The following is a 20,346-nucleotide window of genomic DNA, read 5'->3' as shown; positions in this document are numbered from 1 at the left end:
AAACCCCATCCATGGATCTTCATCCATGGATCCCACTCACATCTCCCATCCGTAGATCCCATCCATGGGTGCCTCTCCCAAGGTTCCTATCCATGGATCCCATCCATGGATCCTTCTCCATAGGTTCCAATCCATGGATCCATCCATGGGTCCCTCTCCATGGATTCCCATCCCAAACCCCATCCATGGATCCCACCCACATCTCCCATCCATGGGTCCTTCTCCATAGGTTCCCATCCATGGATCCCATCCATGAGTCCTTCTCCAAAGGTTCCCATCCATGGATTCCCACCCCAAACCCCATCCATGGATCCCACCCCCCTCTCCCATCCATGGGTCTTCTCCATAGGTTCCCATCCATGGATCCCATCCATGACTCCTTTTCCAAAGGTTCCCATCCATGGATTCCCATCCCAAACCCCATCCATGGATCCCACCCACATCTCCCTCCCATCCATGGGTCTTCTCCATAGGTTGCCATCCATGGATCCCATCCATGGGTGCCTCTCCAAAGGTTCCAATCCATGGATCCCCTCCCAAACCCCATCCATGGATCTTCATCCATGGATCCCACTCACATCTCTCATCCGTAGATCCCATCCACGAATCCATCCATGGGTGCCTCTCCAAAGGTTCCTATCCATGGATCCCATCCATGGATCCTTCTCCATAGGTTCCCATCCATGGATTCCCATTCCAAACCTCCATCCGCGGATCCCATCCATGGGTCCTTCTCCATAGGTTCCCATCCATGGATCCCATGAATGGATCCTTCACCATCGGTTCCAATCCATGGATCCATCCATGGGTCCCTCTCCATGGATTCCCATCCCAAACCCCCATCCATGGATCCCACCCACCTCTCCCATCCATGGGTCCTTCTCCATAGGTTCCCATCCATGAGTCCTTCTCCAAAGGTTCCCATCCATGGATTCCCATCCCAAACCCCATCCATGGATCCCACCCACATCTCCCATCCATGGGTCTTCTCCATAGGTTGCCATCCATGGATTCCATCCATGGGTGCCTCTCCAAAGGTTCCAATCCATGGATCCCGTCCCAAAACCCATCCATGGATCTTCATCCATGGATCCCACTCACATCTCCCATCCGTAGATCCCATCCACAAATCCATCCATGGATTCCCATTCCAAACCTCCATCCATGGATCCCATCCATGGATCCTTCTCCATATGTTGCCATCCATGGATTCCCATTCCAAACCTCCATCCGCGGATCCCATCCATGGGTCCTTCTCCATAGGTTCCCATCCGCGGATCCCATCCATGGGTCCTTCTCCATGGATTCCCATCCCAAACCCCCATCCATGGGTCCCACCTCCCATCTCCCATCCCTGGCTCCTTCCCCATAGGTTCCCATCCATGGGTCCCATCCCAAACCCCACCCACGGGTCCCGCCCGATTCCCGGCATTCCCGGCATTCCGGGTTGATGCGGGCGTGTCCCGCAGGTGCGGCCTGCGCGGGGGCTACATGGAGGTGGTGAACCTGCACCCCGAGGTGAAGGCCGAGCTCATCAAGCTCGTGTCCGTCCGTCTGTGCCCGCCCGTGCCCGGACAGATGATCCTGGACGCCATCGTGGACCCGCCCAAGCCCGGAGAGCCGTCCTACGAGCGCTTCCAGGCGGTACGGAGACATTGGGATCCTTGGGACCCATGGGATTGAGATCCTTGGGGATGGGTTCCTGGGATTGGGGTTGGGATCCATGGGATTGGGGTGGGATGGGATCCATGGGTCATGGACCCGCCCAACCCCGGAGAGCCGTCCTACGAGCGCTTCCAGGCGGTACGGAGACATTGGGATCCTTGGGATTGGGGTTTGGATCCATGGGATTGGGATGGGATTGGGGTGGGATCCATGGGATTGGGGTTGGGATCCATGGGGTGGGATCCATGGGATGGGATCCATGGTCATGGACCCCCCCCAGCCCGGAGAGCCGTCCTACGAGCGCTTCCAGGCGGTACGGGGACGTTGGGATCCTTGGGATTGGGATCCATGGGATTGGGGTGGGATGGGATCCATGGTCATGGACCCGCCCAAGCCCGGAGAGCCGTCCTACGAGTGCTTCCAGGCGGTACGGAGACATTGGGATCCATGGGATTGGGGTTGGGATCCATGGGATTGGGGTGGGATGGGATCCATGGGTCATGGACCCGCCCAACCCCGGAGAGCCGTCCTACGAGCGCTTCCAGGCGGTACGGAGACATTGGGATCCATGGGATTGGGATCCATGGGGTGGGATCCATGGGATGGGATCCATGGTCATGGACCCCCCCCCAGCCCGGAGAGCCGACCTACGGGCACTTCCAGGCGGTACGGGGACGTTGGGATCCTTGGGATTGGGATCCGTGGGATTGGGATGGGATTGGGATTGAGATCCTTGGGATTGGGATGGGATCCATGGGATTGGGATCCATGGTCATGGATCCACCCAAACCCATCCTATGAGCGCTTCCAGGCAGTATGGGGCTGCGGGATTGGGATCCATGGGATTGGGATGGGATCCATGGGATTGGGATTAGGGTGGGATCCATGGGATTGGGATTGGAATTGGGAAATGGGATTGAGATGGGATCCATGGGATTGGGATTGGAATTGGGGATTGGGATTGAGATGGGATCCATGGGATTGGGATTGGGGTGGGATCCATGGGATGGGATGGGATCCATGGTCCTGGATCTGCCCAAACCCATCCTACGAGCACTTCCAGATGGTCCGGGGTGGCGGGATGGGGTGAGATCCATGGGATTGGGATCCTTGGGATTGGGGTTGGGATTGGGATGGGATCCATGGGGTGGGTTGGGATCCATGGGATAGGATTAACGGGATGAGATCCACCCAAGCCCAGAGAGCCGTCCTACAAGCGCTTCCAGGTGGTACGGAGTGGCAGGATTGGGATCCATGGGATTGAGATCCGTGGGATTGGGGATGGGATCCTTGGGATTGGGATTGGGGGGTGGGATCCATGGTCATGGCCCCGCCCCAGCCTGGAGAGCCGTCCTACGAGCGCTTCCAGGCGGTACGGGGCTGTGGGAGTGGGGTGGGATCCATGGGATTGGGATCCATGGGATCCATGGGATTTGGGTTGGGATCCATGGGGTGGGATCCATGGCCATGGACCCGTCCTACGAGCGCTTCCAGGTGGTACGGGGCCATGGGATTGGGATTGGAATCCATGGGGTTGGGATGGGATGGGACCCATGGGATTGGGATGGGATGGGACCCATGGGATTGGGATGGGATTGGAATCCATGGGGTTGGGATGGGGTGGGACCCATGGGATTGGGATGGGATTGGAATCCATGGGGTTTGGGATGGGGTGGGACCCATGGGATTGGGATGGGACCCATGGGATTGGGATGGGACCCATGGGATGGGATGGGACCCATGGGATTGGGATGGGATCCATGGGATTGGGATGGGATGGGACCCATGGGGTTGGGATGGGGTGGGACCCATGGGATTGGGATTGGGATTGGGGTTAGGATGGGACCCATGGGATTGGGATGGGATCCATGGGATTGGGATGGGGTGGGACCCATGGGGTTGGGTTGGGATGGGATGGGACCCATGGGATTGGGATGGGACCCATGGGATTGGGATGGGATTGGAATCCATGGGGTTGGGATGGGGTGGGACCCATGAGATTGGGATTGGAATCCATGGGGTTGGGATGGGATGGGACCCATGGGATTGGGATTGGAATCCATGGGGTTGGGATGGGGTGGGACCCATGGGATTGGGATTGGAATCCATGGGATTGGGATGGGGTGGGACCCATGGGATTGGGATTGGGGTTAGGATGGGATCCATGGGATGGGACCCATGGTAGTGGGGTCCACCCAAACCTGTCCTGTGAGCACTTCCAGGCGGTATGGAGTGGTGGGATGGGATTGGGATTGGGACTGGGATTGGGATAATGGGATAACAGTATGGGATGGGGATTGAGATGGGGATGATGGGATAATGGGAGAATGGGAGAATGGGAAAATGGGATCACGGGAAAATGGGCTGATGGGGTAATGGGATGGAAATTGAGATTGGGATAATGGGAAAATGGGATGGAATGGAATTGTCTCATTGGGATGAGAGAATGGGAGAATGGGAGAACAGAATAGTGGGATAGTGGGATGATGGGATAATGGGATAAGGGGATAATGGGATAGTGGGGTGAGATAATGGGGTGGGATAATGGGATCGGATGGAATGGAATTTAATTGGGATGAGATAATGGGATAATGGGATAATGGGATAATGGGATAGTGGGGTGAGATAATGGGGTGGGATAATGGGATGGGATGGAATGGAATTTAATTGGGATGAGATAATGGGATAATGGGATAATGGGATAATGGGATAGTGGCGTGAGATAATGGGGTGGGATAATGGGATGGGATGGGATGGGATGGAATTTAATTGGGATGAGATAATGGGATAATAGGATAATGAGGTAATGTGGTAATGGGATAATGGGATGGGATAATGGGATGGGATGGAATTTATTTAGGATGAGATAATGGGATAATAGGATAATAGGATAACGAGGTAATGTGGTAATGGGATAATGGGATGAGATAATGGGATGGAATTTATTTAGGATGAGATAATGGGATAATAGGATAATAGGATAATGAGGTCATGGGGTAACGGGATGGGAAAATGGGACAATGGAATGGGATAAAGGGATGGGATGGGTTGGGATGAGATAATGGGATAATGAGGTCATGGGGTAATAGGATAATGGGACAATGGGACGGGATAATGGGTGGGGACAATGGGATGGGATAATTTAACTGGGATGGGATGAGATAATGGGATAATGGGATGGGATGAGATAATGGGATAATGGGATGGGATAATGGGTGGGGACAATGGGATGGGATAATTTAACTGGGATGGGATGAGATAATGGGATAATGGGATGGGATGAGATAATGGGATAATGGGATGGGATAATGGGTGGGGACAATGGGATGGGATAATTTAACTGGGATGGGATGAGATAATGGGATAATGGGATGGGATGATGGGATGGGATGAGATAATGGGGTAATGAGATAATGGGGTAATGGAGTAATGGGGTAATGGGATAACGGGGTAATGGTGTGGGATAATGGGATGGGGATGGACATTGGGATAATGGGAGAATGGGATAATGGCAAAATGGGATACTGCAGTAATGGGATAATGGGATAATGGGATGGAATGGGGATGGAGATAGGGTAATGGGATGATGACAGATGGGATAGTGGGAGAATGGAATGGAATGGAATGGAATGGAATGGAATGGAATAGAATAGAATTGGGGTGAGATAAGGGGATAGCGGGGAAACAGGATAATGGGATGGGGATGGGATGGGATGGAATTGAATTGGGATAATGGGATAACAGGATAATGAGATAACACGATGGGATGGAATGGAATTGGGATGAGGTGATGGGATAATGAGATAACGGGATAATGGGTAATGTGGTAATGGGATGGTGGGATAATGACTTGGGTTAATGGGATAACGGGGTGGGATAATGAGATGGGATAATGGGATAATGGGATAGTGGGATAGTGGGATAGTGGGATAATGGGGTGGGATGGAATTTAATTGGGATGAGATAATGGGATGATGGGATAATGGAGTAATGGGATAATGGAATGGGATAAGGGGATAAGGGGAGAGGATAATGGGATGGGATGAGCTAATGGGATAATGGGGTAATGGGATAATGGGGTAATGGGATAATGGGATAATGGGAAGGGACAATAGAATGGGATAATGGAACTGGGATGGGATAATGGGATGAGATGGGATGAGATAATGGGATAATGGGATGGAGTAATTGGACAATGGAATGGGTTGGGATGGAATGGGACAATGGGACAATGGGACGTCCTGGATGAGAATTCCGTGCATTTTCCCCAGTGCAGGAGGAGGACAATGGGACAATGGAATGGGTTGGGATGGGACAATGGGATAATGGGACAATGGGACAATGGAATGGGTTGGGGTGGGATGAGATGGGATGGGATGGGACAATGGGACAATGGAATGGGATGGGATGGGACAATGGGACAATGGAATGGGTTGGGATGGGATGGGATAATGGGACAATGGGACGTCCTGGATGAGAATTCCTTGCATTTTCCCCAGGGCAGGAGGAGGGCAATGGGACAATGGAATGGGTTGGGATGGGATGGGATAATGGGACAATGGGACAATGGGATGGGATGGGATGGGATAATGGGACAATGGAATGGGTTGGGATGGGATGGGATGGGATAATGGGACAATGGGACAATGGAATGGGTTGGGATGGGATAATGGGATAATGGGACAATGGGATAATGGAATGGGTTGGGGTGGGATAATGGGATAATGGGACAATGGGACAATGGAATGGGTTGGGATGGGACAATGGGATAATGGAATGGGTTGGGGTGGGATAATGGGATAATGGGACAATGGGACAATGGAATGGGTTGGGTTGGAATGGGATAATGGGCCAATCCAATGGGAAGCCCTGGATCGGAATTCCGTGCGTTTTCCCTGGCGCAGGAGAAGGAGGACAATGGGACAATGGAATGGGATGGGATGGGATGATGGGGCAATGGGAAGCCCTGGATGAGAGTTCTGCGCATTTTCCCTGGTGCAGGAGAAGGAGAACAATGGGACAATGGGATGGGATGATGGGACAATGGGACATGGGACAATGGGATGGGATGGGATGATGGGACAATGGGACGTCCTGGCTCAGAATTCCGCGCGTTTTCCTGGTGCAGGAGAAGGAGGACAATGGAATGGGATGGAGTGGGATAATGGGATAATGGAATGCCCTGGCTCAGAATTCCGGGCGTTTTCCCGCTGCAGGAGAAGGAGGACAATGGGACAATGGAATGGGTTGGGATGGGACAATGGGACAATGGGACATCCTGGCTCGGAATTCCGTGCGTTTTCCCCGGTGCAGGAGAAGGAGGACAATGGGACAATGGAATGGGTTGGGATGGGATGATGGGGCAATGGGACAATGGGACGTCCTGGCTCAGAATTCCGTGTGTTTTCCTGGTGCAGGAAAAGAAGGACAAGGGGACAATGGAATGGGTTGGGATGGGATGGGTTGGAATGGCATAATGGGACAATGGGACAATGGGACAATGAAATGGGATGAGATGGAATGGGATAATGGGCCAGTGGGAAGCCCTGGATGAGAATTCCGTGCGTTTTCCCGCTGCAGGAGAAGGAGGACAATGGGACAATGGGATGGGTTGGGATGGGACAATGGGACATCCTGGGTCAGAATTCGGTCTGTTTTTCCCGCTGCTGGAGAAGGAGGACAATGAGACAATGGGACAATGGGATGGGGTAATGGGATGGGACAATGGGCCAATGGGAAGCCCTGGATCGGAATTGCACGCATTTTTCCCCACTGCAGGAGAGGGAGGCGGTGCTGAGCGCGCTGGCGGAGAAGGCGCGGCTGACGGAGGAGATCTTCAACCGCACGCCCGGCATCCACTGCAACCCCGTGCAGGGCGCCATGTACTCCTTCCCCCGCATCGACCTGCCGCCCCGCGCCGTGGCCGCCGCCAAGGTACGGGAACCGTGCCGGGAATGTCGGGATGGGCGGGAGACACGGCGGGAATGCGGGGATGGGCGGGATCCAAGCTGGGATGGATGGGATCCCAACTGGGAGATGCTGGGACGGATGGAATCCAAACTGGGATGGGTGGGATCTGCACCAGGGATGTGGGGATGGGTAGGACCCCAACTGGGATGGACGGTATCCATCCTGTGCTGGATGGGATCCACACCACCAGGAGATGTGGGGATGGGCGGGATCCAAGCTGGGAGATGTGGGGATGGGCGGGATCCGCACTGGAAACACAGGGATGGGCAGCATCCCAACCTGGAGATGTTGGGATGAGCAGGATCTGCACTGGGAATGGGGGGAGATAGGCAGGATCCAAACTGGGAGATGTTGGAATGGATGGGATACAAACTGGGAGATGTTGGGATGGACGTGATCCATCCTGTGATGGATGGGTCCAAACTGGGAGATGTTGGGATGGGCAGGATCCAAACTGGGAGATGTTGGGATGGACGTGATCCATCCTGTGATGGATGGGTCCAAACCAGGAAATGTTGGGATGGGCAGGATCCAAACTGGGAGATGTTGGGATGGATGGGATACAAAGTGGGAGATGTTGGAATGGACGTGATCCATCCTGTGATGGATGGGTCCAAACCAGGAGATGTTGGGATGGGCAGGATCCAAACCAGGAGATGTGGGGATGGGCGGGATCCACACTGGAAACGCAGGGATGGGCAGCATCTCAACCTGGAGATGTTGGGATGAGCAGGATCTGCACTGGGCATGGGGGAAGATAGGCAGGATCCAAACTGGGAGGTGTTGGAATGGATGGGATACAAACTGGGAGATGTTGGGATGGACGTGATCCATCCTGTGATGGATGGGTCCAAACTGGGAGATGTTGGGATGGATGGGATACAAACTGGGAGATGTTGGGATGGACGTGATCCATCCTGTGATGGATGGGTCCAAACCAGGAGATGTTGGGATGGGCGGGATCCAAACTGGGAGAAGTGGGGATGGGCGGGATCCAGACTGGAAACGCAGGGATGGGCAGCATCTCAACCTGGAGGTGTTGGGATGAGCAGGATCTGCACTGGGCATGGGGGAAGATAGGCAGGATCCAAACTGGGAGGTGTTGGAATGGATGGGATACAAACTGGGAGATGCTGGGATGGATGGGATCCAAACTGGGAGATGTGGGGATGGGCGGGATCCAAACTGGAAACACAGGGATGGGCAGCATCCCAACCTGGAGATGTTGGGATGAGCAGGATCTGCACTGGGAATGGGGGGAGATAGGCAGGATCCAAACTGGGAGATGTTGGAATGGATGGGATACAAACTGGGAGATGTTGGGATGGACGTGATCCATCCTGTGATGGATGGGTCCAAACCAGGAAATGTTGGGATGGGCAGGATCCAAACTGGGAGATGTTGGGATGGATGGGATACAGAGTGGGAGATGTTGGAATGGACGTGATCCATCCTGTGATGGATGTTCCAAACCAGGAGATGTTGGGATGGGCGGGATCCAAACTGGGAGATGTGGGGATGGGCGGGATCCAGACTGGAAACACAGGGATGGGCAGCATCTCAACCTGGAGATGTTGGGATGAGCAGGATCTGCACTGGAATGGGGGAAGATAGGCAGGATCCAAACTGGGAGGTGTTGGAATGGATGGGATACAAACTGGGAGATGCTGGGATGGATGGGATCCAAACTGGGAGATGTTGGGATGGATGGGATCCAAACTGGGAGATGTTGGGATGGACATGATCCATCCTGTGATGGATGGGTCCAAACCAGGAGATGTGGGGATGGGCAGGATCCAAACCTGGAGATGTTGGGATGAGCAGGATCTGCACTGGGAATGGGGGGAGATAGGCAGGATCCAAACTGGGAGATGTGGGGATGGGCGGGATCCAAACTGGGAGAAGTGGGGATGGGCGGGATCCACACTGGGAGATGTGGGGATGGATGGGATCCACACCAGGAGATGTGGTAATGGGCAGGATCCAAACTGGGAGATGTGGGGATGGGCGGATCCAAACTGGGAGAAGTGGGGATGGGCGGGATCCAAACTGGGAGATGTGGGGATGGGCAGGATCCAAACTGGGAGATGTGGGGATGGGCGGGATCCGCACTGGAAATGCAGGGATGGGCGGCATCCCAACCTGGAGATGTTGGGATGAGCAGGATCTGCACTGGGAATGGGGGGAGATAGGCAGGATCCAAACTGGGAGATGTTGGGATGGGCAGGATCCAAACTGGGAGATGCTGGGATGGATGGGATCCAAACTGGGAGATGTTGGGATGGACATGATCCATCCTGTGATGGATGGGTCCAAACCAGGAGATGTGGGGATGGGCAGGATCCAAACCTGGAGATGTTGGGATGAGCAGGATCTGCACTGGGAATGGGGGGAGATAGGCAGGATCCAAACTGGGAGATGTTGGAATGGATGGGATACAAACTGGGAGATGTGGGGATGGGCAGGATCCAAACTGGGAGATGTGGGGATTGGGCGGGATCCACACTGGAAACGCAGGGATGGGCGGCATCCCAACCTGGAGATGTTGGGATGAGCAGGATCTGCACTGGGAATGGGGGGAGATAGGCAGGATCCAAACTGGGAGGTGTTGGAATGGATGGGATACAAACTGGGAGATGTTGGGATGGACGTGATCCATCCTGTGATGGATGGGTCCAAACTGGGAGATGTTGGGATGGGCAGGATCCAAACTGGAGATGTTGGGATGGACGTGATCCATCCTGTGATGGATGGGTCCAAACCAGGAAATGTTGGGATGGGCAGGATCCAAACTGGGAGATGTTGGGATGGATGGGATACAAAGTGGGAGATGTTGGAATGGATGTGATCCATCCTGTGATGGGTGGGTCCAAACCAGGAGATGTGGGGATGGGTGGGATCCACACTGGAAACGCAGGGATGGGCAGCATCTCAACCTGGAGATGTTGGGATGAGCAGGATCTGCACTGGGCATGGGGGAAGATAGGCAGGATCCAAACTGGGAGGTGTTGGAATGGATGGATACAAACTGGGAGATGCTGGGATGGATGGGATCCAAACTGGGAGATGTTGGATGGATGGGATCCAAACTGGGAGATGTTGGGATGGACATGATCCATCCTGTGATGGATGGGTCCAAACCAGGAGATGTGGGGATGGGCAGGATCCAAACCTGGAGATGTTGGGATGAGCAGGATCTGCACTGGGAATGGGGGAGATAGGCAGGATCCAAACTGGGAGATGTTGGGATGGATGGGATCCCAACTGGGAGATGTGGGGATGGATGGGATCCCAACTGGGAGATGTGGGGATGGATGGGATCCACACCAGGAGATGTGGTAATGGGCAGGATCCAAACTGGGAGATGTGGGGATGGGCGGGATCCAGACTGGAAACGCAGGGATGGGCAGCATCCCAACCTGGAGATGTTGGGATGGGCAGGATCCAAACTGGGAGATGTTGGGATGGATGGGATCCAAACTGGGAGATGTTGGGATGGACATGATCCATCCTGTGATGGATGGGTCCAAACCGGGAGATGTGGGGATGGGCAGGATCCAAACCTGGAGATGTTGGGATGAGCAGGATCTGCACTGAGAATGGGGGAGATAGGCAGGATCCAAACTGGGAGATGTTGGGATGGATGGGATCCCAAACAGGAGATGTGGTAATGGGCAGGATCCAAACTGGGAGATGTGGGGATGGGCGGGATCCGCACTGGAAACGCAGGGATGGGCAGCATCCCAACCTGGAGATGTTGGGATGAGCAGGATCTGCACTGGGAATGGGGGGAGATAGGCAGGATCCAAACTGGGAGATGTTGGGATGGGCAGGATCCAAACTGGGAGATGCTGAATGGACGTGATCCATCCTGTGATGGATGGGTCCAAACCAGGAGATGTGGGGATGGGCAGGATCCAAACTGGGAGGTGTTGGGATAGATGGGATCCAAACTGGGATGGACGGGATCCCAATATGAAGATGTGGTGATGGACAGGATCCCAACTGGGATGGATGGGATCCACAGCAGGAGATGTTGGGATGGGCAGGATCCAAACTGGGAGATGTTGGGATGGGCAGGATCCACACTGGAAATGGAGGATGGATGGGAACCAAACCAGAAGATGTGGAGATGGGTGGGATCCAAACTGGGATGGATGGAATCCCAACCTGGAGATGTGGAGATGGGCAGGATCCAAACTGGGAATGGGGGATGGGCTTGATCCAAACTGGGACATGTTGGGATGGGCAGGATCCCAACCGGAATATGTTGGGATGGGCAGGATCCAAACTGGGAGACGTGGGAATGGATGGGATCCCAACTGGGATGGGATCCAAACTGGGAGATGTGGAGATGGGTGGGATCCAAACCAGGAGATGTGGGGATGGGCAGGATCTGCATCGGGAATGTGCGGATGGGCAGGATCCATCCCGTGATGGGATCCCAACTGGAGATGTTGGGATGGACGGGATCCACACTGGGATGGGATCCAAACCTAGAGATGTGGGTTGGGTGGGATCTGAACCGGGAATGTGGGGATGGACGGGATCCAAACTGGGATGGACAGGATCCCAACTGGGAGATGTGGGGATGGATGGGATCGATCCTGATCCACGTGGGGATGGGTGGGATCGATCCCAGGAGTTGTGGACGCACTGGGATCAATCCAGGAGTTGTGGGACTCCTGGGGATGGATCCCGATCCATGTGAGGCTCATTGGGACCAATCCTGATCCGTGTGGGACTCATTGGGATCAATCCTGATCCATGTGGGACTGATTGGGATCAATCCTGATCCATGTGGGCTCACTGGATCAATCCTGATCCATGTGGGACTCACTGGGATCAATCCTGATCCATGTGGGACTCACTGGGATCAATCCTGATCCATGTGGGACTCACTGGGATCAATCCTGATCCGTGTGGGACTCACTGGGATCAATCCTGATCCGTGTGGGATTTACTGGGATCAGTCCTGATCCGTGTGGGACTCACTGGGATCAATCCTGATCCGTGTGGGACTGATTGGGATCAATCCTGATCCGTGTGAAGCTCATTGGGATCAATCCTGATCCGTGTGGGACTCATTGGGATCAATCCTGATCCATGTGGGACTCACTGGGATCAATCCTGATCCATGTGGGACTCATTGGGATCAATCCTGATCCATGTGGGACTCACTGGGATCAATCCTGATCCGTGTGGGACTCACTGGGATCAATCCTGATCCATGTGGGGCTCACTGGGATCAATCCTGATCCGTGTGGGACTCATTGGGATCAATCCTGATCCGTGTGGGATTTACTGGATCAATCCTGATCCGTGTGGGACTGATTGGGATCAATCCTGATCCGTGTGGGACTCATTGGGATCAATCCTGATCCGTGTGGGACTCATTGGGATCAATCCTGATCCGTGTGGGACTCAATGGGATCAATCCTGATCCATGTGGGACTGATTGGGATCAATCCTGATCCATGTGGGGCTCACTGGGATCAATCCTGATCCATGTGGGACTCACTGGGATCAATCCTGATCCATGTGGGACTCACTGGGATCAATCCTGATCCATGTGGGACTCACTGGGATCAATCCTGATCCGTGTGGGACTCACTGGGATCAATCCTGATCCGTGTGGGATTTACTGGGATCAATCCTGATCCGTGTGGGACTCACTGGGATCAATCCTGATCCGTGTGGGATTCACTGGGATCAATCCTGATCCATGTGGGACTCATTGGGATCAATCCTGATCCATGTGGGACTCACTGGGATCAATCCTGATCCATGTGGGACTCACTGGATCAATCCTGATCCGTGTGGGACTCACTGGGATCAATCCCTGATCCATGTGGGACTCACTGGGATCAATCCTGATCCGTGTGGGATTTACTGGGATCAATCCTGATCCGTGTGGGACTCATTGGGATCAATCCTGATCCATGTGGACTCATTGGGATCAATCCTGATCCATGTGGGACTCATTGGGATCAATCCTGATCCGTGTGGGATTTCCTGGCGTGGATCCCGATCCACGTGGGGGTGTGGGGACGATCCCTGGCCCCCTTGCGGGATCGGGTCCCGGTTTGGTTTTCCCGACGCCGGCATTGCGTCCCCGGTTCGCAGGAGAAGAAGCAGAGCCCGGACATGTTCTTCTGCATGCGGCTCCTGGAGGAAACCGGCATCTGCGTCGTGCCCGGCAGCGGCTTCGGGCAGAAGGAGGGCACCTACCACTTCCGGTGGGTTCCCGGGAGATCCCGTCCCGAATTCCCAAACGCCTCCTCCCAAATCCAAAATCCCCAATCGCCAAATCCCCCCATCCAAAATTCCCTGTTCCTGGAGATCCCACCCCAAATTCCCTGTTCCTGAGACCTCCATCCCAAATTCCTGTTTCTGGAAATCCCACCCCAAATTCCCTGATCTTGGAGATCCCACCCCAGATTCCCCATTTGTGGAATTTCCACCCCAAATTTCCTGATGCTGGGATCGCCCATCCCAAATTTCTTGTTCTTCAGATCCCCCAGCCCAAATTCCTGTTCCTGGGAGATCCCACCCTAAATTCCCCGTTCTTGAGAGATTCCTACCCCAAATTCGCCATTTGTGGAATTTCCACCCCAAATTTCCTGATCTTGGGATCCCCACCCCAAATTCCCGTTCCTGGGATCCCAGCCCAAATTCTCTATTCCTGGGCAGCTCCCATCCCAAATTCCCTGTTCTTGGTGTTCCCATCCCAAATTCCCTGTTTCTGGAATTCCCCCCCAAATTCCCTGATCTTGGATCCCCCACCCCAAATTCTCCATTTCTGGAGATCCCACCCCAAATCCCTGTTCCTGAGACCTCCATCCCAAATTCCCTGTTCCCCCTGTCCCAAATCCCCAAATCTCCAATTCTTCAAATCCCCAAACCCCAAACCCCAAACCTCCCATCCCAAATCCCCAAATCCCCAAATCCCCCCATTCCAAATCCCAAATCCCAACCCCAAATCCCAAATCCCCACACCTCCCATCCCAAATGTCCCCCATCACTCCATCCCAAATCCCCCCACCCAAATCCCCAAATCCTCAAATCTAAAACCCCAAACCCCAAACTCCAAATCCCAAACCCCAAATCCCTTTCCCTGGTCCCCAAATCCTCAAATCCCCCTCCTCCAAATCCCCAAATCCCCCCATCCCAAATCCCCAAATCCCTCACCCCATTCTCAAATCCCAAAATCCCAAACCCCAAACTCCCATCCCAAATCCCCAAAATCCCCAAATCCCAAAATCCCCCATCCCAAATCCCTTTCTCCATCCCAAATCCCCAAATCCCCAAATCCTCAATCTGAAAACCCCAAACACCAAATCCCAATCCCACATCCCTGTCCCCAAATCCCCAAATCCCCCCATCCCAAACCCCAAATCCCCGCACCCCAATCTCAAATCCCCATCCCAACCCCCAACCCCCAAATCTTCCCATCCCAAATCCCCAAAATCCCCAAACCCAAATCCTCCCATCCCAATCCTCAAAACACCAATCCCAAAATCCCCCCATTCCAAATCCCTAAATCCCAACCCAAATCCCCAAATCCCCAATCCCCTTCCAAATCCCGCATCCTAATTCCCTGTTGCCGCACCCAAAACCCCAAATCCCCATCCCAAATTCTCAAATATCCAAATCTCCCATCCCTCGTCCCCAAATCCCTCCACCCCAAATCCTCAAAATACCAAATCCTCAAATCCCCCCACCCCAAACCCCCAAATCCTCCCACCCCAAATCCAAATTCCCTGTTCCCCCTGTCCCAAATCCCCAAATCTCCAATTCTTCAAATCCCCAAAACCCCAAATCCCCAAACCCCAAACCCCAAATCCTCCCATCCCAAACCCCCAAATCCCCCATTCCAAACCCTAAATCCCAACCCCAAATCCCAAATCCCCACACCCCCCATCCCAAATGTCCCCCCATCACTCCATCCAAATCCCCCCCCCACCCAAATCCCAAATCCTCAAATCTGAAACCCCAAACCCCAAACCCCAAAACCCAAACCCAAATCCTGTTCCCTGTCCCCAAATCCTCAATCCCCCCATCCAAATCCCAAATCCCCCCATCTCAAATCCCAAATCCCCCACCCCATATCTCAAATCCCCATCCCAAACCCCCACACCCTAAATCTTCCCATCCCAAATCCCAGAATCCCAAAACCAAAATCCCCCCATTCCAAATCCCTAAATCCCAATCCCAAATCCCCAAATCCCCAATCGCCCCATCCCAAATCCCCCGTTCTCCATCCCAAATCCCCAAATCCCCAAATCCTCAAATCTGAAAACCCCAAACCCCAAATCCCAAATCCAATCCCTGGTCCCCAAATCCCCAATCCCCCCATCCCAAACCCCCAAATCCCTCACCCCGTATCTCAAATCCCCATCCCAAACCCCCAAATCCCCAAATCTTCCCATCCCAAATCCCAGAATCCCAAAACCCAAAATCCTCCCATCCCAAATCCTCAAAACCCAAATTCCAAAATCCCCCCATTCCAAATCCCAAATCCCAATCCCAAATCCCCCAATCCCCCATCCCCCTTCCCAATCCCGCATCCAAATTCCCTGTTGCCGCACCCAAAACCCAAATCCCCCATCCCCAAAATCTCAATATCCAAATCTCCCATCCCTCGTCCCCAAATCCCTCCACCCCAAATCCTCAAAATACAAATCCCAAATCCCCCCACCCAAACCCCAAATCCCCAAATCTTCCATCCCAAATCCCAACCCCAAATCCTCCCACCACCCAAATCCCCAATTCCTGTTCCCCATGTCCCAAATCCCCAAATCTCCAATTCTCCAAATCCCAAACCCCAAATCCTCCCATCCCAAACCCCCAAATCCCAAAATCCCCCATTCCAAATCCCAAATCCCAACCCCAAATCCCAAATCCCCACACCTCCCATCCCAAATGTCCCCCATCACTCCATCCCAAATCCCCCCACCCAAATCCCCATATCCTCAAATCTGAAAACCCCAAACCCCAAACCCCAAATCCCAAACCCCAATACCTTTTCCCTGGTCCCCAAATCCTCAAATCCCCCTCCTCCAAATCCTCAAATCCCCCATCCAATTCCCCAAATCCCTCACCCCATATCTCAAATCCCCAAACCCCCAAATCCCCAATCTTCCCATCCCAATCCTCAAATCCCAAATCCCAAATCCCCCCATTCCAAATCCTAAATCCCAATCCCAAATCCCCAAATCCCCCAATCACCCATCCCAAATCCTCGTCCTCTTATCCCAAATCCCCGAATCGCCCCATCCCAAATTCCCTGTTCCCAAATCCCAATCCCTGACCCTAAATCCCCAAATTCCCAAATCCCCAAATCCCCAAATTCCCTATTCTTGGGATCACCCGCCCCAAATTCCCTGTTCTTGGATTTCCACCCCAATTCTCTGCTCCCCCATCCCCAAACCCCGAAATCCCCAAACCCCCAAATCCACAAAACCCCAAACCCCCAAACCCCCAAATCCCCAAATCCACAAATCCCCAACCCCCAAACCCCCAAATCCCCAAATCCCCAAATTCCCAAATCCCCAAATCCCCAAACCCCCAACCCCCAAACCCCCAAACCCCAAATCCCCAAATTCCACATCCCCAAATCCCCAAATACCCTATTCTTGATCACCCACCCCAAATTCCCTGTTCTTGGATTTCCACCCCCTGATTCTCTCCCCCCATCCCCAATCCCCCAAACCCCCAAACCCCCAACCCCCAAATCCCCAAACCCCCAAATCCCAAACCCCCAAACCCCACCCCAACCCCCAAAACCCCAACTCCAAACCCCAATTCCCAAACCCCAATCACAAATCCCCAACCCCAAAACCCCAACCCCAAAACCCCCACCCAACCCAAACCCCCAACCCCAACCACAACCCCCAAACCCCCAACCCCCAAACCCCCAACCCAAACCCCCAACCCCCCAAACCCCCACCCCCCACCCCAAAACCCCAAATCCCCCACCCCAACCCCCAAACCCCCCAAACCCCAACCCCAACCCCCCAACCCAAAACCACAATCCCCAAACCCCCCAACCCCACCCCCAATCCCAAAACCCAAACCCCCAAACCCCCACACCCCCACCCCAACCCCCAAACCCCCACATTCCCAAACCCCCCACACCCCCAAACCCCCAAACCCCAACTTCCCAAACCCCACAACCCCAAAACCCAACCCCAAACCCCCAAACCCACAACACCCCCAACCACCCCAATCCCCATCCACCCAAATCCCCAAATCCCAACACCCCAACACCCAAATCCCCAAACCCCAAAACCCCCACATCCCCAAACCCCCCAAAACCCCAAATCCCCAAAACCCCAAACCCCCAAATTCCCAAATCCACAAATCCCAAAACCCAAATCCCAATCCCAAATCCCCAAACCCCAAACACCAAATTCCCAAAACCCCAAATCCACAAATCCCCAAAACCCCAAATCCCCAAATCCACAAACCCCAAACCCCCAATCCCCAAACCCCAATCCCCAAATCCCCAAATCCCAAACCCCAAATCCCCAAATCCCAAATCCCCAAAACCCCAAATCCCCAAACCCCCAAATCCCCAAATCCCAAACCCCCACACTCCCCCAAACCCCAAACCCCCCAACCCCCAAACCCCAAATCCCCAAACCCCCAAATCCCCAAACCCCAAATCCCCAACCCCAAAACCCCAAACCCCAAATCCCCAAATTCCCAAATCCCAAAACCCCAATTCCCAAATCCCCAAACCCCAAATCCCCAAACCCCAAACCCCAAATCCCCAAACCCCCAAAACCCCAAAACCCCAAACCCCCAAATTCCAAATCCCAAATCCCCAAATCCCCAAACCCCTAAATCCCCAAACCCCCAAATCCCCCAACCCCCAAACCCCCAAACCCCCAAATCCCCAACCCCCAAATCCCCAATCCCCAAATCCCCAAATCCCCAAACCCCAAATCCCCAACCCCCAAATCCCCAAACCCCCAAACCCCCAAATTCCCAAATCCCCAAACCCCCACCCTTTTCCTTGACCGCAATTTTGGGGATTCCTCTGCGAAACCGGGTGGGAAAAAAAAATTGAAATTTTAAAATTATTTTATTTTTTTGCCACCCACCGAAATTTTTTGGGGGTCAGAATTTTTGGATTGACTTCCCAAAAAATTTCCCAAATTTTTATTATTATTATTTTTTTTTGTGTCCCCCCCCCCTCCCTGGCTCCATTCCAGGATGACCATCCTGCCGCCCACGGAGAAGCTGAAGATCCTCCTGGAGAAGCTCAGCTCCTTCTACACCAAATTCGTCCAGGAATTCTCTTAACCGGGGGGTGGCCGCGGCCCCTCTGTCACCTCCTGTCACCTCTGTCACCTCCTGTCAACCTCCTGTCACCTCCTGCCACCTCCTGTCACCCCGTGTCACCTCCTGTCACCCCGTGTCACCTCTGTCACCCCGTGCCACCCTCCCCAGGTGTCGCGGGGCCGTTTGTGTTTGTTGGGAATTGCGGGGCAGGTCCCCACCCCTCCGTGTCCCCAAATAAAGGACGGTGACCGGCGGTGGTGGCACCCGCGGCCTTGGAGGTTTTGGGGGATCCCGAGGGGTTTTTGGGGGTTTTGGGGGGATTTTGAGATTTTTTGGGGGGTTTTTGGGGTGGGAGGATTTGTGCAGGAATTGGGGGTGGAAGTGGTGGAGGAGCAGCAGAAGGGGCAGCCTGGCGATGAAGCCCAAATGCTGAAATCCCAAAATCCCCAAATCCTGAAATCCCAAAGTCCCAAATCCTGAAAATCTGAAATCCCAAAATCCCAAAATCTGACATTCCAAGTCCCCAAATTCCAGTGTATCCTGAAATCCAGTGTCCTGAAATCCTGAAATCCCCGAACACCAAATCTTCAAATCGAAAAGTCCCCAAATCTCCAAATCCCAAAGTCCTCAAATCCCCAAATGCTGAAATCCCAAAATCCCCAAATCCTGAATCCCAAAGTCCCAAATCCTGAAAATCTGAAATCCCAAAATCCCAAATTCTGACATTCCAAAGTCCCCAAATTCCAGAGTATCCTGAAATCCCAGTGTCCTGAAATCCTGAAATCCCGAACACCAAATCTTCAAATCGCAAAGTCCCCCAATCTCCAAATCCCAAAGTCCTCAAATCCCCAAATTCTGAAATCCCAAAGTCCCCAAATCCCAAATCTTCAAATCCAAAGTCCTCAAATCTCCAAACCCCAGGATCACAAAATCCCAGCATTTCCTGAAATCTCAAAGCCCCAAATCTCCAAATCTCCAAATCCCAAAGTCCTCAAATCCCCAAATTCTGAAATCCCAAATCCTCAAATCGCTAAATCCCTGAATCTTGAAATCCCCAAAATCTGAAATCCCAAAGTCCCGAAATCCCAAATCCCAAATCTTCAAATCCCCAATTCTGAAAACTTTAAGTCCCAAAACTCCCCAAATTCTGAAATCCCAAATCTCCAAATTCACAAATCCCCAAATCCCTTAATCCAGAACTCCCCAAATTCTGAAGTCCCCAAGTCCGAAATCTCCAAATTCTGAAATCCCAAATCTGCAAATCCCAAAAACTCAAATCCCAAAGTCCCAAATCTCCAAACCCCAGGATCACAAAATCCCAGAATTTCCTGAAATCTCAAAATCCCCAAATCTCCAAATTCCCAAATCCGCAAATCCCTTATCCGGAAATCCCCAAATTCTGAAATCCCAAATCCCGAA

The 20,346-nt window shown here is 53.3% G+C and overlaps 1 protein-coding gene across 1 annotated transcript in view; it reads left to right on the top strand.

The window, feature by feature from the left end:
• Positions 1-19,180, top strand: part of LOC134434549 (alanine aminotransferase 2-like) — a 46,662-nt gene extending 27,482 nt beyond the window's left edge. The window contains exons 7-11 of the mRNA XM_063183219.1: positions 1,470-1,644; positions 7,444-7,599; positions 13,762-13,874; positions 18,858-18,987; positions 19,018-19,180. Of these exons, the coding sequence (XP_063039289.1) occupies positions 1,470-1,644; positions 7,444-7,599; positions 13,762-13,874; positions 18,858-18,948 (535 nt within the window). The 3' untranslated portion in view covers positions 18,949-18,987; positions 19,018-19,180. The remainder of the gene's footprint in view (positions 1-1,469; positions 1,645-7,443; positions 7,600-13,761; positions 13,875-18,857; positions 18,988-19,017) is intronic.
• Positions 19,181-20,346: the final 1,166 nt, after the last annotated feature.

The sequence above is a fragment of the Melospiza melodia genome, unplaced genomic scaffold (genome assembly GCF_035770615.1).
Source record: "Melospiza melodia melodia isolate bMelMel2 unplaced genomic scaffold, bMelMel2.pri scaffold_386, whole genome shotgun sequence".
NCBI lineage: Eukaryota > Metazoa > Chordata > Aves > Passeriformes > Passerellidae > Melospiza > Melospiza melodia.
The sequence above is the reverse complement of the archived record's forward strand: the minus strand, read 5'-3'. Positions and strand labels throughout refer to the sequence as shown.